General features: G+C 44.4%; 2 protein-coding genes across 2 annotated transcripts in view; one reads left to right on the forward strand and one right to left on the reverse strand.

The window, feature by feature from the left end:
- The window catches only part of LOC311146949 (dynein axonemal heavy chain 11-like), a gene marked incomplete at its 5' end in the record, with an annotated part of 48,652 nt that overhangs the window by 5,778 nt on the left and 17,166 nt on the right, over window positions 1–25,708 (reverse strand). Inside the window, 30 exon segments of the mRNA XM_084183563.1 lie at window positions 4,975–5,064; window positions 5,159–5,296; window positions 5,533–5,660; window positions 5,764–5,912; window positions 6,409–6,602; window positions 6,734–6,856; window positions 6,940–7,110; window positions 7,276–7,416; window positions 9,390–9,554; window positions 9,897–10,101; window positions 10,280–10,402; window positions 12,150–12,252; window positions 12,591–12,723; window positions 12,873–13,046; window positions 13,165–13,299; window positions 13,530–13,631; window positions 14,002–14,184; window positions 14,318–14,461; window positions 15,969–16,082; window positions 16,256–16,402; window positions 16,646–16,819; window positions 16,956–17,015; window positions 17,304–17,465; window positions 18,445–18,587; window positions 20,271–20,394; window positions 20,564–20,726; window positions 20,943–21,136; window positions 25,064–25,225; window positions 25,332–25,433; window positions 25,569–25,706. Of these exon segments, the coding sequence (XP_084039689.1) occupies window positions 4,975–5,064; window positions 5,159–5,296; window positions 5,533–5,660; window positions 5,764–5,912; window positions 6,409–6,602; window positions 6,734–6,856; window positions 6,940–7,110; window positions 7,276–7,416; window positions 9,390–9,554; window positions 9,897–10,101; window positions 10,280–10,402; window positions 12,150–12,252; window positions 12,591–12,723; window positions 12,873–13,046; window positions 13,165–13,299; window positions 13,530–13,631; window positions 14,002–14,184; window positions 14,318–14,461; window positions 15,969–16,082; window positions 16,256–16,402; window positions 16,646–16,819; window positions 16,956–17,015; window positions 17,304–17,465; window positions 18,445–18,587; window positions 20,271–20,394; window positions 20,564–20,726; window positions 20,943–21,136; window positions 25,064–25,225; window positions 25,332–25,433; window positions 25,569–25,706 (4,284 nt within the window).
- Window positions 2,571–3,538, forward strand: LOC311146727 (cyclin-dependent kinase 5 activator 1-like; the record flags this gene model as incomplete). Its single annotated transcript, XM_084183287.1, has 1 exon — window positions 2,571–3,538. The coding sequence occupies one exon, from the start codon at window positions 2,571–2,573 to the stop codon at window positions 3,528–3,530; it is 960 nt and encodes a 319-aa protein (XP_084039413.1). The 3' UTR covers window positions 3,531–3,538.

The following is a 25,708-nucleotide window of genomic DNA, read 5'->3' on the forward strand; positions in this document are numbered from 1 at the left end:
ATTAGACCGATGGAAATTTGTCCTTTGGTCTGGAGTCCAAATTGGAGATGTATGGTTCCAACTGCCGTGTCTTTATGAGACGTGGTGTGGGTGAACGGATGATCTCTGCATGTGTATTTCCCACCGTAAAGCATGTAGGAGGAGGTGTTATGGTGTGGGGGTGCTTTGCTGGTGACACTGTCTGTGATTTATTTAGAATTCAAGGCACACTTAACCAGCATGGCTACCGCAACATTCTGCAGCGATACACCATCCCATCTGGTTTGGGCTTAGTGGAACTATAATTTGTTTTTCAACAGGACAATGAACCAACACACCTCCAGCCTGTGGAAGGACTATTTTACCACGAATGAGAGTGCTGCATCAGATGACCTTGCCTCCACAATCCCCCGACCTCAACCCAATTGAGATGGTTTGGGATGAGTCGGACCACAGAGTGAAGGAAAAGCAGCCAACAGGTGCTCAGCATATGTGGGAACTCCTTCAAGACTGTTGGAAAAGCATTCTAGGTTAAGCCAGTAGTGTGCAAAGCTGTCATCAAGGCAACTGATTTTTTAATTTTTTAATTTCACCTTTATTTAACCAGGTAAGCCAGTTGAGAACAAGTTCTCATTTACAACTGCCACCTGGCCAAGATAAAGCAAAGCAGTGCAATAAAAATAACAACACAGAGTTACATATGGGGTAAAACAAAACATAAAGTCAAAAATACTACAGAAAATATATACAGTGTGTGCAAATGTAGAAAGTTATGGAGGTAAGGCAATAAATAGGCCATAGTGCAAAATAATTACAATTAGTATTAACACTGGAATGATAGATGTACAAGAGATAATGTGCAAATAGAGATAAAGGGGTGTAAATTAGCAAAAATAAATAACAATATGGGGATGAGGTAGTTGGGTGGGCTAATTTCAGATGGGCTGTGTACAGGTGCAGTGATCAGTAAGGTGGTCTGACAACTGATGCTTGAAGTTAGATAAGTGTCTCCAGCTTCAGAGATTAGGATAAGCTAAGATAAGGAGGGGATTTGCCTAGAAGTGATTTATAGATGGCCTGGAGCCAGTGGGTTTGGCAACGAATATGTAGTGTGGACCAGCCAACAAGAGCATACAGGTCGCAGTGGTGGGTAGTATATGGGACTTTGGGCGGGTGAAGAGCATGCATTTCATTTTACTTGTGTTTAAGAGCAGTTGGAGGCTACGGAAGTTGTGTTGTATGGCATTGAAGCTCGTTTGGAGGTTTGTTAACACAGTGTCCAATGAAGGGCCAGATGTATACAAAATGGTGTCGTCTGCCTAGAGGTGGATCTGAGAATCACCAGCAGCAAGAGCGGTGTTTGAAGAATCTCAAATATAAAATAAATGTTTATGTGTTTAATACTTTTTTGGTTACTACATGATTCCATATGTGTTATTTCATAGTTTTGATGTCTTCACTATTATTCTACAATGTAGAAAAACCCTTGAATGAGTAGGTGTGTCCAAACCTTTAACTGGTACGGTATATCTTTTTTTATAACTTTGGAGTGTAGTTTTAGACGTTTTTATTTGAGCTACTGCTGGTTCTTATGTTGCGTTTTACACGAAAAGGCTATTTAGCCTACTTCTATAACGCATTTTAAGCTAGTCCTTCAGTCAGTCCTGACATAGAAGTAGGCCTGTATGCTCCCCACTTCAAATAGCGATTATAGGCGAGCACCTATTTGTCCCTAGGCTAAATGCTCATTATCGGAGTAGATTGCTAAAGTGAAATGACTAACGCACCCTTTAGGGGGAAGAAGAGTCTGGTGGTGAACGAGATAAGCGCGCACCTGACAGAGGTGCCAATTTAATTTGACAGACCATTGAGATCCATGCAAAACACTCGCAGATACATGTTATTCATCCATTGAGGCCAGAAATATAACGCTGTAGCGTAGCAGTCACTCAAAGATGATTTCGTTTTCAACGTATTGAGCTAGGCTATAGCAAATATGAGGCAAATTCTATCATGGCGAAAATCGGACTTTATTTATTTGTGTTATTTAATTATTTTGCCAACATCAAACTTAATCTTTCACAAAATCGCCTCTATGACATGCCTCTTTATTACGACGGGGACACACAATTTCAGAACGCTCGATTTCAGAACCTTGGACAATTCCGATGTTCACAACCATAACAGCCTTGAACTCAAAGCACCTGGACAACCCGTCTTTACCTTTCAATTAACGAAGAAAATATTGAATTATCTTTACAATTTTTCACATATCAACTTGAAATCAGTGAGTAATATTTTTGTTTTGCTTTGAAATGTTATATTTCTCATGTTTATGAACACATAACCCTAATGTCTATGCTTAATACTCTTTGATTTAGATTATGTCCCACATGGAACCCTATTTCCTATATATTGCACTACTTTGACCAGACTCCTATAGGCCTTGGTAAAAAGCAGTGCACTATATAGGGAATAGGTTGCCATCTGGGAGACACCCAGAGCTGAGCTAGATAGGCCTACTGAACTGATGCCATGCATTTCATTTTGCTAATATTGAAGCATTTTGTTTTCCACAGGCACTATTGACCATGGGATCCGCAATGTCTATCTCACTCCGCGAGAAGGCAGTCCACTTCAAAGATGGGCCGGACACGGTGGGCCACTTCTTTGAAGTCCAGACCCGTAAGAGCGGCAAAGACAAGACCCTGAAGCGCTACTCGCCATGGAGGTGGATTGTGAAGAGGAAAGGCTCCAAGAAGGTGCAGGCCCACGAGAACACCAACCAAAACAACATCGCCCATCTGAGTAACGAGAACCTGGAGAAGTCTCAGTCCTCCTCCAACTTGTCCACCCTCACCCTGGAGAAGTCTCAATCCTGTGACAAGCTGTCCACCCAGTACCAGAGAACTCCAGCCATCGCCAACAGCTCCAACAACGCCGCCTCGTCGGTCGAGAAGGCCCCCTTGACCAACTCCAACACGGCCCCCGACATGCCCCAGACGGTGATCGTCCAGGACCTCGACACGCCCAAGAGGCTGGTGATGGTCCATGCTACAACCGGCGAGCTGCTGCGCTGCCTGGGTGAGTTCCTGTGCCGGCGCTGCTACCTGATCCAGGACATGTCTTCCATGGACCCGGAGCTGTGGCTGCGGGTGGTTGACCGTTATCTGCTGGACAACTGCTATCAGAACCAGAGCTGCATCAACCCGGCCATGGTGGTCTTCCTCTACATGCTGTGCCGCGAGGCGGTCTCCTCCGAGGTGGCCACCTTGCATGAGCTGCAAGCCGTGCTGCTTACCTGCCTCTACACGACCTGCTCCTACATTGGCAACCAGATCTCCTACCCCCTGGGACCCTTCCTGGTGGAGACCTGCAGGCAGACCTTCTGGATCCGCTGCATGTCCATCACCAAGCTGATGAGTGGTAAGATGCTCCAGATGAACACAGACCCTAACTTCTTCTCCCAGATGTTTGCTGACCTGAAGAACGAGAGCCAGAAGGAGGAGAAGAAGAGCCGCCTGCTCAGCGGTGTGTACAGCACTCAGTGAGGGACCTAGGGTAGAGGGGCCAGGGGAGGGGAGGGGCCTACTATAGCCTGACATTTCAAAATGGGAGGGAGGAGGATTGGTTCAGGGAATGGGTAGAGGGTGAGCTTTGATGGGAAAATATGATTTATAGATTTTAAGGGTTAATATTAGGGTTAATTTGGCTTGAAAGAGAACACAAATCGGTAGGTATGAATGTGTAGAGGACTGAGGCTGTAGCTTACTATCTACTGTACCAGCTGACTGTCTGACGTGTGCACTGCCTACCACGGGAGGATTGGAGGCACACGAGTGACTGTGCTAGTGCTCACATCACACAGGCTGCAGCCTACCAGCCTACTGTTCTGACTGTGTGAGATGTGCACTTTCTACCACGGGAGGGAAGGAGGCACCCTTGTGTGAGTGGGCTAGTGCTCAGATCATGGTTGAACAGACAAGCTGCAACCCTGCCGCTTTAGACTGTGAAGTGAACACCCATGTTCCCCCACAGCAAGCACAGGACTGGACAGTTCTGGGGGACAGGGGTTCGTTTGAGGACCATTGGTTCTGATGAACTTGAACGAACAGTGTGACTGTTTTGGAATAAAATGCTCTTAAACATCCAGTGTTGTGTCCTTATTATTTTACAATTGATATTTTCCATGTCATTTTGAGATCTTGGTGGAGATAATACTTTACCAGTGGTGGAAAAAGTACCCAATTCAGTAAAACTTGAGTAAAAGTAAAGAAAATGACTCAAGTAAAAGTGAAAGTCACCCAGTAAAATACTACTTCACTAAAAGTCTAAAAGTATCTGGTTTTATATGTACTTAAGTATCAAATGTGAAAGCAAAGGCTATATATCAAATTCCTTATATTATGCTAATTGCCTTTATTTTTTATTTATTTATGGGAATCCAGGGACACAGTTCAACAATCTTTTACAAACCAGATCAGAGGCAGTAGGGATGCATTTTTCTTAATAAGTACATGAATTTGACCGTTTTGCTGTCCTGCCTGAGCATTAGAAATGTAACGAGCACATCTTTTATTTCAGAATGTAGTCAAGTAGAAGTAAAAGTTGTAAAAAATATAAAAACTCAAGTAAAGTACAGATACCTCAAAGTAGTACTTCAAAGTATTTTTACTTAGTTACTTTACACCACTGTACTTTACTAATGATTAGTAAATGTTTTATAAGGGTCTATATTAAACATCTAATAAATTATCCAATAATTCATTTGAAAGTTTATAAATAACTATGTATAGCTTACTAACATTTGCAAATGTAGAAACAGCAATTAGTAAATAGTGAGAACTGTTTATAATAGCCTTATAAATGATCTATTACTGGACATTATTATAAAGTGTGAATCAAACATTTGATGAGATTATTTTGAACAATAATTTCAATTGCCCATCCCTAACACCAGTGGACAGACAGACATTAATACACACATTCCTGTACCTGGTCGAAGTTGTCCAGAGCAGCATGAAGGTTGGCATGCATGCCAGTGGGAGGCTCGTTGGTGATCTTGATGGCATTCTCCAGGATGCCCTGAGTGAGGAGAGGAGAACAAACACACTTTTAAATTAGGAAAACACACCGTGTTATTATAAATGCATGTGTGTGTATGTGTGTGTGTGTGTACCTGAGGGATGATGTGCTCCTGTGGTGTGGGGGCAGGCTCAGCACTCATAAACACTCTGTAGTCCTGGTGACTGCCCTCACAGCAGCGTTCCAGAAGCTTCTCCAACGACCCCAGCCAGCGAGCCACCAGGTGGATATTCTGACAGAGATGAATGAATGAATGAATGAATGAATGAATGAATGAATGAATGAATGAATGAATGAATGAATGAATGAATGGATGAATGGATGAATGGATGGATGGATGAACAAATGTAAGCGCGAACAAACTAATAAATTGATTAATGAAACAATGAATGGATGGAAGGATGGATGGATGCAATGATGAATGAATGTATTATGTTTTATGTACAGTATATAGCAGGATAGCCATACCTGTAAAATGACCCAGTGTCCCTCCTTAGCAGCCATCTCCATGGCGACCTCAGCCACAGCCTCCTGACCCTGACCCAAAGACACATTGTGGAGTTTCCCCAGGTCTATGGTGAACCCCAACTTCCTGCCTGTTACCATGGAAACAATATTTTCTCAGTGTGTGTGTGTGTGTCATATTCATGCAGATTTACAGTGATCTTTACATTACAAAATTAGTTGTCTTAGTGTTACCCAGTGACTCCACGTCTTTGAGAGGGTCTACTCCAGGAGACAGGATGAAGAATACAGGCGAGGCAGGTCCACTCTCTCTGAAGGACTTAGCAAACTCTGTCTTCCTCCCCTCTGTATACTTCACCCCCAACTTCTCCTCCACAAAGTTCCTACAGACAGAAAGAGAGTGCGCGAGAGCGAGGGGAGGGTATGTGGAGGGAGATTGATCGTCATTATAATTTGCCAGAGACATATAAAAGATGGGGATGGAGGGAGAGAAGAGGAGAGGGAGAGAAGAGGAGAGGGAGAGAAGAGGAGAGAAGAGGAGAGGGAGAGAAGATGAGAGAAGAGGAGAAGGAGAGAAGAGGGAGAGAAGAGGAGAGAAGAGGAGAGGGAGAGAAGAGGAGAGGGAGAGAAGAGGAGAGGGAGAGAAGAGGAGAGAAGAGGAGAAGGAGAGAAGAGGAGAGAAGAGGAGAAGGAGAGAAGAGGGAGAGAAGAGGAGAGAAGAGGAGAGGGAGAGAAGAGGAGAGAAGAGGAGAGGGAGAGAAGAGGAGAGAAGGCGGCAGTAAGGAGTAAAAAGGACAGGAGGGGAGATAAGGTACATTATGTGCCTTCAACTATCCTGTGTGTGTTGGGAGGTGGTGGGTATTGTTAGAGTGCGGTCACCTGACAGCGTAAGTCATCCTATCAGGCCTCAGGGCTCTCATCATGATGAGTTTCTGTAGGGAACTTTTTGTTTTCCACTCTTGAGGAAACTTCTCTTTCTCCGGACACTCGGACTCTACCACCTTTTTCCAGCGTTTAGGGGAGCCCTCGATGTCCCGGTCCAAACCACGAAACTCATCAGTGAAACTCATTGTCTAGAGGAGAAGAGGGGAAATGCATGTTTGTGTGTTTGAGTATGAGTGTGAGAGTGAGAGTGTGTGTGTGTGTGTGTGTGTGTGTGTGTGTGTGTGTGTGTGTGTGTGTGTGTGTGTGTGTGTGTGTGTACCTTTATGGCACTCCAGGCCTGGTTGGAGAGGAAATCTACAGGACAGATGTAGCTGTGGTCGATGTTGAAGCGGAGCAGGAAATCTAGTTCTCGTACATCTATCTCCTTACTCATCAGCAACAACTGGAGAACAGGGAACACACTGTTAGAACTAGGAAAACACACAGACACACACACAGCCCCCTCTCCCCCACACACACACACACCTGGAAGGCGAGTTGAGCAGTGAAGGTGAGTTTGTCTCTCTCAAACAGGCCTCTGCTGATGTAGTTGAAGGTGGAGTAGGTGATGTCGTCTATTAGAGTGTTAACTCTGCTCCTCACGTCCTCACACACCTCTGCCTGCTCCACCGCCTTGTGGAACACCACGTTAAACGCCTACAGGGAGGGAGTTAGAGGGAGACAGTAAAAGAGAAAGATAAGCCTAGATCAGCAAGAAAGCTATAATCTATTTGTTATTTGGTCTGTACTGGTCCATTCGGACAGGTCTCGAATTACCTGTATAAATAAAGGTTAAATGAAATACAAAGTGCTGTTGGTAACCTTGAGGCTGAACTGGTACATGGGGTTGATCTTGTTGAGGTCATTCATGATGAAGTAGAGCAGAGAGGATCTGACCGCTACGGGGCGGTAGTGTTCTCTAGCCTCGTTGATCTTCACCTCGTTCACCTTCGCCTCCAGAACCTACAGTGGGGAAAAAAGTATTTAGTCAGCCACCAATTGTGCAAGTTCTCCCACTTAAAAAGATGAGAGAGGCCTGTAATTTTCATCATAGGTACACGTCAACTATGACAGACAAATTGAGGAAAAAAAATCCAGAAAATCACATTGTAGGATTTTTAATGAATTTATTTGCAAATTATGGTGGAAAATAAGTATTTGGTCACCTACAAACAAGCAAGATTTCTGGCTCTCACAGACCTGTAACTTCTTCTTTAAGAGGCTCCTCTGTCCTCCACTCATTACCTGTATTAATGGCACCTGTTTGAACTTGTTATCAGTATAAAAGACACCTGTCCACAACCTCAAACAGTCACACTCCAAACTCCACTATGGCCAAGACCAAAGAGCTGTCAAAGGACACCAGAAACTAAATTGTAGACCTGCACCAGGCTGGGAAGACTGAATCTGCAATAGGTAAGCAGCTTGGTTTGAAGAAATCAACTGTGGGAGCAATTATTAGGAAATGGAAGACATACAAGACCACTGATAATCTCCCTCGATCTGGGGCTCCACGCAAGATCTCACCCTGTGGGGTCAAAATGATCACAAGAACGGTGAGCAAAAATCCCAGAACCACACGTCGGGACCTAGTGAATGACCTGCAGAGAGCTGGGACCAAAGAAACAAAGCCTACCATCAGTAACACACTACGCCACCAGGGACTCAAATCCTGCAGTGCCAGACGTGTCCCCCTGCTTAAGCCAGTACATGTCCAGGCCCGTCTGAAGAGTGCATTTGGATGATCCAGAAGAGGATTGGGAGAATGTCATATGGTCAGATGAAACCAAAATATAACTTTTTGGTAAAAACTCAACTCGTCGTGTTTGGAGGACAAAGAATGCTGAGTTGCATCCAAAGAACACCATACCTACTGTGAAGCATGGGGGTGGAAACATCATGCTTTGGGGCTGTTTTTCTGCAAATTGACCAGGACGACTGATCCGTGTAAAGGAAATAATGAATGGGGCCATGTATCGTGAGATTTTGAGTGAAAACCTCCTTCCATCAGCAAGGGCATTGAAGATGAAACGTGGCTGGGTCTTTCAGCATGACAATGATCCCAAACACACCGCCCGGGCAACGAAGGAGTGGCTTCGTAAGAAGCATTTCAAGGTCCTGGAGTGGCCTAGCCAGTCTCCAGATCTCAACCCCATAGAAAATCTTTGGAGGGAGTTGAAAGTCCGTGTTGCCCAGCGACAGCCCCAAAACATCACTGCTCTAGAGGAGATCTGCATGGAGGAATGGGCCAAAATACCAGCAACAGTGTGTGAAAACCTTGTGAAGACTTACAGAAAACGTTTGACCTGTGTCATTGCCAACAAAGGGTATATAACAAAGTATTGAGTAACTTTTGTTATTGACCAAATACTTATTTTCCACCATAATTTGCTAATAAATTCATAAAAAATCCTACAATGTGATTTTCTGGAAAATAAATCTGATTTTGTCTGTTATAGTTGACGTGTACCTATGATGAAAATTACAGGCCTCTCTCATCTTTTTAAGTGGGAGAACTTGCACAATTGGTGGCTGACTAAATACTTTTTTCCCCCACTGTACATCCCAAATCAGCATATTATCGATCAGCACAGTTTAGCTATTTATCTGTCTCATTTCTCTCTCTCTCTCTCTGTAATGCTGACCTGGCTGAGGCTGCAGACAAACTAGAAGCCATCAGGAAGAAACTATCTGTGAGTCTCTCTCTCTCTCTCTCTCTCTCTCTGTCTCTCTCTCTCTCTCTCTCTCTCTCTCTCTCTCTCTCTCTATCTCTCTCTCTCTCTCTCTCCCTCTCTCTCTCTCTCTCTCTCTCTCTCTCTCTCTCTCTCTCTCTCTCTCTCTCCATCTCTCTCTCTCCATCTCTCTCTCTCTCTCTCTCTCTCTCTCTCTCTCTCTCTCTCTCTCTCTCTCTCTCTCTCTCTCTCTCTCTCTCTCACCTTCATCTCGATCTCTGCGGCCGTGTGTTTGGTGGTCTCTAGTTTCTCCACCAGGACGTTGTCTCCTAGGAAGTTGCTCTCAGCAGCAGAGAGACGCCCCAGCAGTTCATCCTCCAACAGCTTCAGCTCGATCTTAAACAGGTTCTGCTGCTTGGTCAGGTCACTCTGCAACCATTATACAACCACAACACAAACCCAACATAACTACAACCATTATAAACAAACTTTAATAATATAAATCATTTAGCAGACACTTTTATCCAAAGCAACTTACCATCATTTCATGCCTACATTTTACATGTGGGTGGCCCCAGGATTCAAACCCACAACCCTGGTGTTATAAGCACCCTGCTCTACCAACTGAGCCATACAGGATCACAACTATGCAGAAACCAACCACAACCAAACTTCAAGTGTCATTTTGTGAACACGTTGTAACCATATGAGGTCAAGAAGGAAGAGGCTGAGAGAGCCAGAAAGGACAGGGGACATAGCCATCTATCCCACCTTGAGGTGCTCGAGATCGGGCCTCTCCAGATTGACCACCTGGGCCAGCAGCTGGTCCTCCAGGCCGTCTCTTGTAACAGTGAAGTTGATGAGGGTGGTCTGGGCCTGGATCTCAGGCTTATAGTGGGGGTTAGCCAGCTTAGTGTGGAGGATCAGTCTGAACGCTGGGTGGAAGAAACACTCTTTATCCCCCACTTGTATACAACTGGTGGAGAGAGAGGGAGAGGGTGAGAGGAGGAGTGTGTATTACCAGCCCTTTTTGATGATGTGGTGTGTGTGTGTGTGTGTGTGTGTGTGTGTGTGTGTGTGTGTGTGTGTGTGTGTGTGTGTGTGTGTGTGTGTGTGTGTGTGTGTGTGTGTGTGTGTGTGTGAGTATATGTTACCTGCCCTTCTTGATGGTGTGTCGTCCCAGTAGAGGGTCTATGACAGGGTCGATGCTCTCCTCCAGATTCTCTATGAGAACAGTGTCTCCTGTCACCACTGCCTGCTCTATCACATCCACATACCTGGGAAAATGGGCCTTAGGTAGAACACATCAAACATACCTACATACAGTGGGGAAAAGAAGTATTTAGTCAGCCACCAATTGTGCAAGTTCTCCCACTTAAAAAGATGAGAGAGGCCTGTAATTTTCATCATAGGTACACGTCAACTATGACAGACAAATTGAGCATTTTCTTTCCAGAAAATCACATTGTAGGATTTTTAATGAATTTATTTGCAAATTATGGTGGAAAATAAGTATTTGGTCACCTACAAAAAAGCAAGATTTCTGGCTCTCACAGACCTGTAACTTCTTCTTTAAGAGGCTCCTCTGTCCTCCACTAGTTACCTGTATTAATGGCACCTGTTTGAACTTGTTATCAGTATAAAAGACACCTGTCCACAACCTCAAACAGTCACACTCCAAACTCCACTATGGCCAAGACCAAAGAGCTGTCAAAGGACACCAGAAACAAAATTGTAGACCTGCACCAGGCTGGCAAGACTGAATCTGCAATAGGTAAGCAGCTTGGTTTGAAGAAATCAACTGTGGGAGCAATTATTAGGAAATGGAAGACATACAAGACCACTGATAATCTCCCTCGATCTGGGAGGGATCTCACCCCGTGGGGTCAAAATGATCACAAGAACGGTGAGCAAAAATCCCAGAACCACACGTCGGGACCTAGTGAATGACCTGCAGAGAGCTGGGACCAAAGTAACAAAGCCTACCATCAGTAACACACTACGCCGCCAGGGACTCAAATCCTGCAGTGCCAGACGTGTCCCCCTGCTTAAGCCAGTACATGTCCAGGCCCGTCTGAAGTTTGCTAGAGTGCATTTGGATGATCCAGAAGAGGATTGGGAGAATGTCATATGGTCAGATGAAACCAAAATATAACTTTTTGGTAAAAACTCAACTCGTCGTGTTTGGAGGACAAAGAATGCTGAGTTGCATCCAAAGAACACCATACCTACTGTGAAGCATGGGGGTGGAAACATCATGCTTTGGGGCTGTTTTTCTGCAAAGGGACCAGGACGACTGATCCGTGTAAAGGAAAGAATGAATGGGGCCATGTATCGTGAGATTTTGAGTGAAAACCTCCTTCCATCAGCAAGGGCATTGAAGATGAAACGTGGCTGGGTCTTTCAGCATGACAATGATCCCAAACACACCGCCCGGGCAACGAAGGAGTGGCTTCGTAAGAAGTATTTCAAGGTCCTGGAGTGGCCTAGCCAGTCTCCAGATCTCAACTCCATGGAACATTTTTGGAGGGAGTTGAAAGTCCGTGTTGCCCAGCGACAGCCCCAAAACATCACTGCTCTAGAGGAGATCTGCATGGAGGAATGGGCCAAAATACCAGCAACAGTGTGTGAAAACCTTGTGAAGACTTACAGAAAACGTTTGACCTGTGTCATTGCCAACAAAGGGTATATAACAAAGTATTGAGAAACTTTTGTTATTGACCAAATACTTATTTTCCACCATAATTTGCAAATAAATTCATAAAAAATCCTACAATGTGATTTTCTGGAAAAAAAAATCTCATTTTGTCTGTCATAGTTGACGTGTACCTATGATGAAAATTACAGGCCTCTCTCATCTTTTTAAGTGAGAGAACGTGCACAATTGGTGTCTGACTAAATACTTTTTTCCCCCACTGTACCTACTGAGAGAGCAAGCTTAACAGATATGTCTGTTTGGGTGAGCCATTCAGGAGAGGGGAGAGTAGGATGGAGGGATGACAGAGGAGAGGAGTGCGATCTCACCCTTTCTCTCCCAGGCTGACAACCTTGAGGCTGTTGCCATAGCGAATCTTGATCCACTTGATGCCCTGCAGTTGGGGGTCAATGAGCAGTGGCCAGCGTTCACCTGGGAGCATACAAAGAAGGAACAAACATTGATGAGCTAATGTGGCAATTGCTACACGTTTACAGATGTAGGATCTTAATTTGAGCCAGTTTGCTACAGCAGGATAATAATCCTGTTGCAACAGGAAATGTGAATTATTATGAGGTTTATAATTAATGGACATTTATGTAAGGGAAAATCCAGTCTGAAATTTCAAAGTGGAAATTACCAACTACAGAAGCCCTTTTAAACCTCAAATTGCAGGAAAGTTCACCTGCATCAGGGTGATCAAGTTAAGATCTTACATCTGTAGCATGGACATAAAGGTGTAGATAGTGTAAAACGTTCTCTACGCTCACAGTTGGTGAGGATGGTGGCGTTCTGAGTGGACATCTTGTCTCCCGGCAACCCCTCGTTGTTCCACTGAGCCACGGTAGCATCATCAGTCAGCATACACACTGGATCTAACCCCTCTGTCATTGGGATGGGGATCTGAGAGAGGGAGGAGACGAGAGGAGGAGAGGTCTACTAGCATACACACTGGATTTAACCCCTCTGTCATTGGGATGGGAATCTGAGAGGGAAGGGAATAGGAGAGGGGGAGCATAAGAGAGAGAGAAGAGATGAGAGGAGAGAAGGACCTTCTGGCCACGTAGGAAGGGCATCCAGAGGTTCTCCAGGAGTTCTCTGCGGTACTTCTTAGAGAAGGATCCAGCGTAGGAGATGAAGGCTGCAGTCAGCAGAATGTCTCCACACTGAGTCTCCTCCTGCTCATGGTACCCAGCTACAGAGTGGGCCCAACGCACATTCTCCGACTGAAACACACACAAACATTATCCACCAATGGAAAAACGTGCTGTTAATGTTTGGAAACCTTCTGAAGTAGCATGACAACAAACAAACAGAGCTCCTATTGGTCAGCCAGCTCCTCACCTCGAGTCCTTTGACGAGGCGATTGGCCAGTTCGATGGTCTTGTTGGTGTGGTTGACCTCGTCCTGACAGCGAAGCTTCTCAGAGGTAGCCTTCTCAAACGCAGCCGTCAGGGTGTCCAGACTACTGTCCAACTCCTACAACACACACACAGTTAAGGGAAAATATGAGAGAGAGAGAGAGAGAGAGAGAGAGAGAGAGAGAGAGAGAGAGAGAGAGAGAGAGAGAGAGAGAGAGAGAGAGAGAGAGAGAGAGAGAGAGAGAGAGAGAGAGAGAGAGAGAGAGAGAGAGAGAGAGAGAGAGAGAGAGAGAGAGAGAGAGAGAGAGAGAGAGAGAGAGAGAGAGAGAGAGAGAGAGAGAGACTCACAGCTAGTTTCTTCCTAATGGCTTCTAGTTTGTCTGCAGCCTCAGCCAGGTCAGCATTAGCCTGAGACAGACACAGCTTCTTCACCTCCACCTCACAGAACACCTGGAGAGGAAACACACATATTAACACACACACATGCACAAGCACGCTCACAAATTCACATGCTATAACATCAGTTTAAGTTACAAACATCCAAAAGGGTAATACAGTATCTTAAAATAAGTGTGGTAGCCAACCTCAGGGTATTAGGTGAGCGAGATACTTACATACATCTATGTATAGCAGTAGGAGAGGAAAGGAAAAGGACACTGTGAGAAAAATAACACGAGCTAACGAACACTACTCTTCCCTAGCTTTGAGCAGATGCTGCTTTTCAAATGGACAAGAGGTAAGACTGTATTTGGTTATTATACATGCAGTTACGTGTTCAGTTTGTGTGTGTGCATCTGTATACAGTGTGTGTGTGGTGTACCTCGTGGAAGCGTATGATGTTAATGACCCAGGCACAGAGGCCAGCGGCGGCAGAGGATTTGAGTCTGACAAACTCAGGGTTAAACTCTGGGTCACTGAGGAACTCATCTCTCACACACCTCACTGTCGCCTCAGGGATGTGCTCCTTGTCAAAGTTCACCAACGCCTGTAGGAAGTCATCCACCTGGGCATGGACACACACGGGCGTACACACTCTGAAACACTGCCGTTAACACACAGTGACACAGACACACGGACGGCCAGACAGACGACCTCAGGGATATGTTCACACAGACAACACACACACACATACTGACCTTGCTCATGACAACTTTTGCTGCCTTCCAGCTGCGGTCTTTGGGTAATTTACCATGAGGAGCCAGTAGCACCATGACAGCAGCAGACACGTTAGTCACTATGGCTGGGGGGTTAGGGAACGTCCTCAACTCTGTCAGGTTCAGCTAGGGGGAGAACACACACACACATTATTAGGAATTACATTATATTAAAAAGATCATGTTTTAATGGTCCAATATACCAGTTTTTATCTCAATATCGAATAATTTCTGGGTAGCAATTAGTATTAAAATTCAAAAGGCACTCGCACATCTGAGCTATCTTTGTTGCAGGTGCATGGTAACAGTTGAATAACATGAGAGAAAAAAGAAGAAACCTACAAACTGCTCTTTATTAAGCTTTACGTATCGGCCTCAAGGCCTTCGTCAGAGCTTTTTAATGGGTAGCAATTAAGTACCTTACTGTGATTGTTTTCAATTAAAATGGTCCCTCCAAAAAAAAGACTTCTTGGCTAAGAGCAATTTCTCAAGCAAGAATTTTGATAGGACTGTCGGACTGGTCTGAGTGGGGAGGGGAAAACAGAAGACTATCCGTTATTGGCAGAGAGGTTTGGAACTCTCTTTCTTATTGGTCTATTAACTAAGCTACCACCTGGTGATGTCACCAGGCAGGCCAAAACTCAGTTCCACCACAACAGGCTGACATTTCTGGCGGTCTTTTCAAACAGCTCTTACACTAAAAGGGCATTATCATCATTTTCACAATATTATTCCAAACTCATAGTGTGGAAATATATATAAAACACAGGAAAATCACGTTTATGATTGAATTTGGCCTTTAAGCCCAGTCATGTATTAAGTTCATGATTCAAATCATGTATGTGTTTTGTTTGTTACCCAGTTGAGGGCTGCGTTAGCTGCCTGTAGAGCTGTGTGTGTTTTACCCTGTTGAGTGTGTTGAGGGCTGCGTTAGCTGCCTGTAGAGCTGTGTGTGTTTTACCCTGTTGAGTGTGTTGAGGGCTGCGTTAGCTGCCTGTAGAGCTGTGTGTGTTTTACCCTGTTGAGTGTGTTGAGGGCTGCGTTAGCTGCCTGTAGAGCTGTGTGTGTTTTACCCTGTTGAGTGTGTTGAGGGCTGCGTTAGCTGCCTGTAGAGCTGTGTGTGTTTTACCCTGTTGAGTGTGTTGAGGGCTGCGTTAGCTGCCTATAGAGCTGTGTGTGTTTTACCCTGTTGAGTGTGTTGAGGGCTGCGTTAGCTGCCTGTAGAGCTGTGTGTGTTTTACCCTGTTGAGTGTGTTGAGGGCTGCGTTAGCTGCCTGTAGAGCTGTGTGTGTTTTACCCTGTTGAGTGTGTTGAGGGCTGCGTTAGCTGTCTGTAGAGCTGTGTGTGTTTTACCCTGTTGAGTGTGTTGAGGGCTGCGTTAGCTGTCTGTAGAGCTGTGTGTGTTTTACCCTGTTGAGTGTGTTGAGGGCTGCGTTAGCTGCCTGTAGAGCTGTGTGTGTTTTACCCTGTTGAGTGTGTTGAGGGCTGCGTTAGCTGCCTGTAGAGCTGTGTGTGTTTTACCCTGTTGAGTGTGTTGAGGGCTGCGTTAGCTGCCTGTAGAGCTGTGTGTGTTTTACCCTGTTGAGTGTGTTGAGGGCTGCGTTAGCTGCCTGTAGAGCTGTGTGTGTTTTACCCTGTTGAGTGTGTTGAGGGCTGCGTTAGCTGCCTGTAAGGCAGGTTCAGCCTTAGCCAGGTCCTTTTCACTCTGCTGTTGCTGCGTGGTCACCTCAGCCTGGATGGTTCCTACCTAAGGACAACAACACACAGCACTACACACTAAACACGGATACATTACAAATGTAAACTTAGAACTGACACATCAAAATGGTAATTACCTAATAATTACGAGTAATACCATTTTGATTTCTAAGGATTCATTAAAACTGATCAAGGCCCACGTGCACACATGCTCACTCGTACCCTCTGTTCCTCTGCGTCTGCCACAGCCCTCTCCTGGTTGAGTTTGTCTGTCTGTTGGCCGATCTTAGAGATGAGCGCCTCTGTGTCTGTGTTCCTCTGCCACAACTCTACTTCCTGGACCGCTAACTTAGCCTTCAGATCCTCCACCTGAGAAGGGAGGAGTAGAGAGATGGATCAGAGAGAGAGAGAGAAAGCGAGAGAGAGAGAGCGAGAGAGAGAGAGAAGGCAGAAAGGGAGAGACTAAGTGTGTTCCTGTGTGCGTGCATGTGTGTGTGCGTGTATGTGTGTGTGTGTGTGTGTGTGTGTGTGTGTGTGTGTGTGTGTGTGTGTGTGTGTGTGTGTGTGTGTGTGTGTGTGTGTGGTGTATGGCAGGCTGTGAGTCTGACTGACCTGTGAGGCTGTGGTCTGTAGTTTCTGCAGGCCGTTCTCCAGTCTCTCCATCTTCTGGGTGAGCTCTCTGCGTTTTGTCCCCAGTAGGTTACCGTACAGCTTCATAAACTCTAGGAAGCTCTTGGGAGTGGTGTAGTTGAAGTGCTTCTCATTCTGCTGGTACTTCACACTCACCTAGAACACATTTAGACAATGAAGTACATTCAATATTACATTCAAATTATCTGTCAATTGATTTATTACACAAATGATCTATATAACTATGATGACCCTTTATCTCGTAAAGTAAAATTATTTCTCAATCTCTCACCTCGTTAACACTGGTATGGGCGTAGGAGATAAACTCACTGATGGACGCACGGACATCCGGCTAGAGAGGTTAGAGAGAATATAATAATAATAATAATAATAATAATAATAATAATATGCCATTTAGCAGACGCTTTTATCCAAAGCGACTTACAGTCATGCGTGCATACATTTCTTTTCTTTTTTTGTGTATGAGTGGTCCCGGGGATCGAACCCACTACCTTGGCGTTACAAGCGCCGTGCTCTACCAGCTGAGCTATAAATAAATGAATGTTGAATAAATGAATGTTTTCAATAATTATCATCCACTGTCTATGTGATTGTGATGCGTCTTCAGACTGTTGTTTACCTCCAAGTCAGGTATCTTCTCTATGAAGGTGGTGCTGACAGACTGTAGGGCCAGCTGAGGCCAGGAGTGGAACCAGTCTATGGCCGTACAGTTGACCAGGGCCGGGAACTTACGAGCACGGGTACGCAGGGTGAACCCTACCGGGGAAAAACACAGGACCACCTGTAGCAAGGCGGGAGGGAAGAAGAATAGTGGGGGGAGAGAGAAAAGAGGAGAGAGAGAAATCAACTATTTGTCACTGTTGACCTTTCCCTCTCTAGGAAATAAATAACGCATACTGTGTTGCAAAAATAGCACATATAATTAACAAAAATATGAACGCAACATGTAAAGTGTTGGTCCCATGTTTCATGAGCTGAAATAAAAGATCCCAGAAATGTTCCATACGCACAGAAAGCTTATTTCTCTCAAATTTTGTGCACAAATTTGTTTACATCCCTGTTGGTGAGCATTTGTCCTTTGCCAAGATAATCCATCCACCTGACAGGTGTGGCATATCAAGAAGCTGATTAAACAGCATGATCATTACACAGGTGCACCTTGTGCTGGGGACAATAAAAGTTCACTCTAAAATATGCAGTTTTGTCACACAACACGATGCCATAGATGGTCTCAAGTTTTGAGGGAGCGTGCAATTGGCATGCTGACTGCAGAAATGTCCACCAGAGCTGTTGCCAGAGAATTGAATGTTCGTTTCTCTACCATAAGCCGCCTCCAACGTCGTTTTAGAGAATTTGGCTGTACGTCCAACCGGCCTCACAAACACTAACCACGTGTAACCACGCCAGCCCAGGACCTCCACATCCAGCTTCTTCACCCGTGGGATTGTCTGAGACCAGCCACCTGGACAGCTGATGAAACTGAGGAGTATTTATGTCTGTAATAAAGCCCTTTCTGGGGCTCATTCTGATTGGCTGGGCCTGGCTCCCCAGTGGGTGGGCCTATGCCCTCCCAGGCCCACCTATGGCTGCGCCCTAATGAATCTATTTCAATAGACTCATGTTCTTATAAAAACTGTAACTCAGTAAAATACTTGAAATTGTTGCATGTTGTGTTTATATTTTCAGTATAGTTTCCACATTACACCTATTACATTTGCTGTTATAGAGCTGATTGATGTCATTGAGCTCTCTAGCCAGACCTTGAGTTGTCGCAGTATCCTCTCGATGAAGAAGGCCCAGCAGTTGTCTCTGTTGTCCATCAGGCCCAGTCCTCTTAGCTCCATACGGATGGACGTGACGATCATATCCACTTCCTCCTCACTGAACAGATCTGGGATGTCCCCTAAGAGACAGGACATACACTAGCATACTAACACACTAGCTAGGGAAAGAGGCGTCACGATTATCCCCACTTCCTCCTCACTGATCAGGTCTGGGATGTCCCCTAAGAGACAGGACATACACTAGCATACTAACACACTAGCTAGGGAACGAGGCGTCATGATCATCCCCACTTCCTCCTCACTGATCAGGTTTGGGATGTCCCGTAGGAGACAGGGCAAACACTACCACGGATAGAGAACACACACACTAAGGAAATAGGGTGCACAGTACACTAGCAAGTGAATAGGGTGCACACTAGTCCACTAACAAGGAAACAGGGTCCACACTCGCAAGGAGACAGGGGTGACTCTAGCCACAGGAAGTCCATGGCAAAAACATGTTTGGTTGAGGTGTGGGGTGATGCTGATGCTACAGCCTGGTCTTATAGACTAGACGTAACATAGTAAAGTAAATCCGGTTCACTCAAATTAGTATGATACGTTATGTTTGGTATGGTTTGGTTACATAAGACAGAAGGTTACTTAAGGCAAAAACGAAAGGAGGGTGGTTGGTCGGGGTGGATGTGTTGGCGTATAACGCAAACTACAAGTACTTACTACTTTTTAGCTACTTTGCAACAACTTAGCATATTAGCTACCATCCCACTAACACTAACCCAAACCCATCTAACGTTAGACACCTAGCTAAAGTTAGTGTTAGCCATCCAGCTAACTTTAGCCACAGCAAATTGGAATTCATAACATATCATACGTTTTACAAATGTGTAACATATTGTACAATTTGCAATTCGTAACATATCATACGAAATGAATTATGGACATCCACAAATTAATAAATGTTAGACTAAACGTAACATATCATACTAATTGGAGCATCCCGGATTTACTTTTACTATGTTACGTCTACCCCTATTCCAGGTTGGATGCCAGTATGTCGTTGATGGTTGAGGTGTGGTGTGGTGTAGGTGCATACCTGATGCCACAGCCTGGTATTATAGACTAAATGTAACATAGTAAATGTAAATCTGACACACATAAATTAGTTTGATACGTTACTTTTGGTATGGTTACATAAGACAGAAGGTTACTTAAGGCAAAATCTAAAGGAGGGTGGATGGTCGGGGTAGATGTGTTGGCATATAACACGAACGTCTAGCAACACAAAGGTTGCGTGTTTGAAATCTCATCACGGACAACTTTATAATTTTAGCTAATTAGCAACTTTGCAACTACTTACTACTTGTTTGCTACTATGCAACTAGTTAGCATGTTAACTACCCTTCCCCTAACCTTAACCTTAACCCTGACCTTAACCCTAACCCTAATCTTAACCCCTAAACCCAATCCCTAGCCTAGCTAATGTTAGCCACCTAGCTAACGTTAGCCACAACAAATTTGAATTCAAAACACATCATACGTTTTACAAATGTGTAACATATTATACGATTTGCAATTTGTAACATATCTTACGAATTGCATATTGCAACATATCATAAGAATTATAATTCGTAACATATCATGCGAAATTGATGTTTTACATCCAAAAATGAATACATGCCATACGAAACATGTCATACTAATTGGTGTGTCCCGGATTTATGTTCACTATGTTACGTCTAACCCTGAGTCCAGGTTAGATGCCAGCATGTCATTGATGGTTGAGATGTGGTGTTGGTGCGTACCTGATGCCAGCATGTCGTTGATGAGGACCAGGAAGCGTTCGTCTGGGATCTGGGCGTCTGTGTGGAGGAAGACTGTCCCAATATTCTTCACCCCCACCTTGATATACAGCGCTGCTATATCACTCTACAGACAGAAAGAGGGAGGGAGAGAGAGGGGGAAAAAGAGGGAGGGAGAGAGAGATGAGGGAAGGGGGGGTTGTGTAGATGAGCAGGATCTAGACATCTAGGGTTCTTGCTTTCAACCTTCCAGCAAATCTGTTGTACTTAGCCGTTATTTGGTGCATACTCCGTACCCGTAGGTCATGTATTCCGTAGCCTTTCCTCAGTGTAATCTGGAACACCTCCAGGGTACTGAGGAAGGCAGCGAGGCGACACAGACTCTGCTTCCCACTGCCTCCCACCCCCACCAGCAGAGCATTACCATGGGGGGCCTCCAGGATACGACTGATACGACACCTGGACACAGACATATCCATTTACTGTGAGTGTGTACTTATGTCAGTGTAATGAGAGATTGTATGTGCGTTACCTGCAGTCGACATCATGCAAACAAGCAAGGTAAGTGTGTGTGTCGTTAGTGAGCGGCGCACAGAGCAGAGTGAGTGATGTTAGTGATTGAGTGAGCGAGTGGAGATTGCGACAGACAGGGCAGTGTGTGTGTGTGACGCTCACACATGCTGCATGGCCTCCTCAAAAAGCACCAGGTTCATGACAGCATGCAGCTCGTTGTAGTGTTCCAGAGCATCAGTCAGGGTCTTCTGGAGCTTCTCCCAGTCTGATGCCTGGTGGTACCTGGGCTCCCCCACCCCATGGGCAAAGTGACAGTACACCAGGGGCTGGTGGATGAACATAGACTCATCTATACCCTGCACGGAGAGGGGGGAGAGGGGCGAGAGGGGGAGAGAGGAGGGAGAGAGCAAGAGCGAGAGCGAATAAAAAGAGAAAGAGAGAGTGAAAACTTGAACAGAAGTGTACAGTGCATTCGGAAAGTACTGAGACCCATTGACCTTTTCCACATTTTGTTACGTTACAGATTTATTCTAAAACGGATTAAATAGTTGTTTCCCCTCATCAATCTACACACAATACAACACAATGCACAATGACAAAGCAAAAACTGGTTTTAAGGAATTTTAGCAAAAAAATAAACGACTGAAATATGCTAATTACATACAAAACCAGTAAAAATTTTGGACACACCTACTCATTCAAGGGTTTTTCTTTATTTTTACTATTTTCTACATTGTAGAATAATAGTGAAGACATCAAAACTATGAAATAACACATATGGAAACATGTAGTAACCAAAAAAGTGTTACAAAATATATTTTGATTTGTTTATTTGAGATTCTTCAAAGTAGCCACCCCTTGCCTTGATGACAGCTTTGCACAAGTCCATATTATTGCAAGAACAGCTCAAATAAGCAAAGAGAAACGACAGTCCATCATTACTTTAAGACATGAAGGTCAGTCAATACGGAACATTTCAAGAACTCGCAAAAGTCGCAAAAGGAATCTCAAATATAAAATATATTTTGATTTGTTTAACACTTTTTTGGTTACTACATGATTCCATATGTGTTATTTCAGAGTTTTGATGTCTTCACTATTGTTCTACAATGTAGAAAATAGTAAAAATAAAGAAAAACCCTTGAATTAGTAGGTTTGTCCAAACTTTTGACTGGTACTGTAAGTATTCAGACCCTTTACTCAGTACTTTGTTGAAGCACCTTTGGCAGTGATTACAGCCTTGAGTCTTCTTGGGTATTATGCTACAAGTTAGGCACACCTGTATTTGGGGAGTTTCTCCCATTCTTCTCTACAGAACCTCTCAAGCTGTCAGGTTGGATGACGAGCGTCGCTGCACAGCTATTTTCAGGTCTCTCCAGAGATGTTCGATTGGGTTCAAGTCAGGACTCTGGCTGTGCCATTCGAGGACATTCAGAGACTTGTCCCGAAGCCAATCCTGCGTTGTCTTGGCTGTGTGCTTAGGGTCGTTCTCCTGTTGGAAGGTGAACCTTCGCCCCAGTCTGAGGTCCTGAGCGCTCTGGAGCAGGTTATCATCAAGGATCTCTCTGTGCTTTGCTCCGTTCATCTTTCCCTCGATCCTGACTAGTCTCCTAGTCTCTGCCGCTGAAAAACATCCCCACAGCATGATCCTGCCACCACCACGCTTCACAGTAGAGATGGTGCCAGGTTTCCTCCAGACGTGACCCTTGGCATTCAGGCCAAAGAGTTCAATCTTGGTTTCATCAGACCAGAGAATCTTGTTTCTCATGGTCAGAGAGTCCTTTAGGTGCCTTTTGGCAAACTTCAAGCAGGCTGTCATGTGCCTTTTACTAAGGAGTGACTTCCGTCTGGCCACTCTACCATAAAGGCCTGATTGGTGGAGTGCTGCAGAGATGGTTGTCCTTCTGGAAGATTCTCCCATCTCCACAGAGGAACTCTAGAGCCCTGTCAGAGTGACCATTGGGTTCTTGGTCACCTCCCTGATCAAGGCCCTTCACCCCAGATTACCAGTTTGGCTGGGCGGACAGGTCTAGGAAGAGTCTTGGTGGTTCCAAACTTCTTCCATTTAAGATTGATGGAGGCCACTGTGTTCTTTGGGACCTTAAATGCTGTATACATTTTTTGGTACCCTTCCCCAGATCTGTGTCTTGACCTGTCTCGGTGCTCTACGGACAATTCCCTCGACCTCATGGCTTGGTTATTGCTCTGACATGCACTGTAAACTGTGGGACCTTATATAGACAGGTGTGTGCCTTTCAAAGTCATGTCCAATCAACTGAATTTACCACAGGTGGACTCCAATCAAGTTGTAGAAACATCTCAAGGATTATCAATGGAACCTGAGCTCAATTTCGAGTCTCATAGCAAAGAGTCTGAATACTTATGTAAATAAGCTATTTCTGTTTTTTTGTTCTAATACATTTGCAAACATTTCTAAAACCCTTTTTACACTTTGTCATTATGAGATTTTGTGTGTAGATTGATGAGGAAAATGTTTTATTTAATCAATTTTAGAGTAAGGTTGTAGCGTGACAAAAAGGGAAGGGGTCTCAATACTTTCCGAATACACTGTATAAGGAAAGGCCATATTGATCACTTTGCTATAAGCAATCTCAGAGAGACACAATATGTGACTCGTTTCAGGAAACTAGACGTATGTCATGGGTCACTACTTCACAGGACAGCCATTTCAATGTAAACTTTTTTTTTTTAAATCAAAATGCGTTTTTTGGCAGAAATGCCTTCTGGAACATGTGAACTTTCATGTGCCATAATAACAAACTTGTATTCCATTTGTAAATACGAATAAAATTATTAAATTACAAGCCTAGTTATTTTAACCACAGAAAAAGACAGCAACCTTCCCACTAGCCATGCTTGGCTGAGATAATGAGTGGGCTGGACATGCCGAGAGAGGAGTTCGGATTGGTCTGCCATATAGCATGCGTCTGTCTATTTGAGCTGGTTAGTATGTGTAGGTAATCCTGTCTAACGCAGCTTTTAAAAAAAAATATGTATCGTGTAGTAGAGCTACATAAGTGTTGCTCTCCACTTTCTGGAGGACCAAGTTTTGAAATCAGTGGAATTAGAGTATGATAGCTAAGGAGATGGAGAAAACACCTGTCTCTGGAATACATCTTCAAACTAAGGGCAACCATGGCATCCGTGACTAGCTAGCTACATTTTCAGATATTACACGTTTCTAATTTTGACAGAAAGTGTACTGTTAGCTAGCTAGCTAATGTTAGCAGGCTGGCTCGCTAGCTAATGTTAGCAGGCTGGCTCGCTAGCTAACGTTACATGTATGATCTAATTATTCGTATCTCAGAGCATTTGCTTTGCTAGTTATAGCCAAATGTTAGCTAGCTAACAATGAACCTAGTTGGTTAGCTACCTGCAGATGCATGCAGGGTAGTAACGTCATGAGTTGGGATTATTGTTCATTGTTTAGCTAGCTAGCTAACGTTAGCTGGCTGGCTCACTAGCTAAGGTTATGTGTATGATCTTATTATTCGTATCTCAGAGCCATTTGCTTTGCTAGTTATAGCCTAATGTTAGCTTGCAAACATTGAACCTGGTTGGTTAGCTACCTGCAGATTCATGCAGGGTAGTAACGTCATGAGTTGGGATTATGGTTAATTGTTTACCTATTTTTCAGAGTGCAGAATAACTGACAAATTTACAAACGCTCAACACCCGTTGAATATGGCCGGTGTCAGTTAACATTGGCAAAAAATAGTAAATTGTTGCCAGCAGCACAGTTGCAGTCACCAATGCTTTGGATAACATAAAAACAGCCTAACCAGCTCATTTGTGTCTGGAAGTAGCTAGCAAGCTAGCCAACGTTAGCCAGTTAGCTTGGGTGCTTGACTGCTGTTGTTAGTACAGAACGCTCGGATAAACCCTTAAAGAGATGGGTGGGGCTAAAGCTTAAGAGGGTGTGAACGATGTTGAATGGGTGTAGACAAAGAAGAGCTCTCTTGTAGGTACCAAAACATTCAAAGGCCTCAAAACATTCACATTTTCTCAAAAGTGAGGTTACAAGTTTATCAACTTTCAAAGCAGAATTACTTTCCCACTGTTCCTCAAATGCAGTGTATAATATACAATTGTGTAGCTCTGTGTCTCTGCTTTTATCCAATGTAAAAAAACACAATTTCAAATTTTGCTACATAAGATCACATATGTCAATATGAGTGAAGGAAGTAAAGAGAGTAGCAAGGCATATGTCAAGCAGTCTTGTTTGTAACAACCCCATAAGATGGCTGCCACATGTCTCTCACCTCAAAGTATCTCTTGCCAGTGTCCAGTAGGATCTTGTTGAAGAGTTCCACATCCTTCTCCTCCATCAGTTTGTCAGAGTACACCCGGGACGACTCATGGAGCCACAGATGGACCAGGTCTATGGGGTAACGCACACAATCTGGCAGGGCAAACAGAATACCCTACACAGAGAGGGAGACGTAGATAAAGAGTGAAAGAGAGGCATGAATACATATTGATGAAGATTGATGATGACAATGATGTTTTTTTAATGTATATGTGTGCTACCTGGAAGATGTTGGAGAGGTCCCTTAGGTTGAAGATATAGTGAAAGCGAATGGCCGTGGGGAGGAAGTTCTGACTGATCTTCTGATGGAGACAGATGGCTGCCTGCAGGAGTAGAAAGACAAGAATGGATGGAGGGAGGGAGGAGGAAAGTGGATTGATTGTCAGACAGACAGCCAGACAGACTGACTGAAAGAGACACAGACAGACAGGCAGGCAGACAGGCAGACAGACGTATACCTGTATTAGTGTTCCTACAGAGCGCGAGACGCCGTAGCTGAAGCCCCCCTGGAGGAAGTGGGCTGACAGGATGCTAGTGAAGATGGTGGCTAGTGCCTCAGCGCTAGGGAAATGAACTGCAAACACTGAGAAATGCCTCT

The sequence above is a fragment of the Coregonus lavaretus genome, assembly GCF_964263955.1.
Source record: "Coregonus lavaretus genome assembly, chromosome: 19".
Lineage (NCBI taxonomy): Eukaryota > Metazoa > Chordata > Actinopteri > Salmoniformes > Salmonidae > Coregonus > Coregonus lavaretus.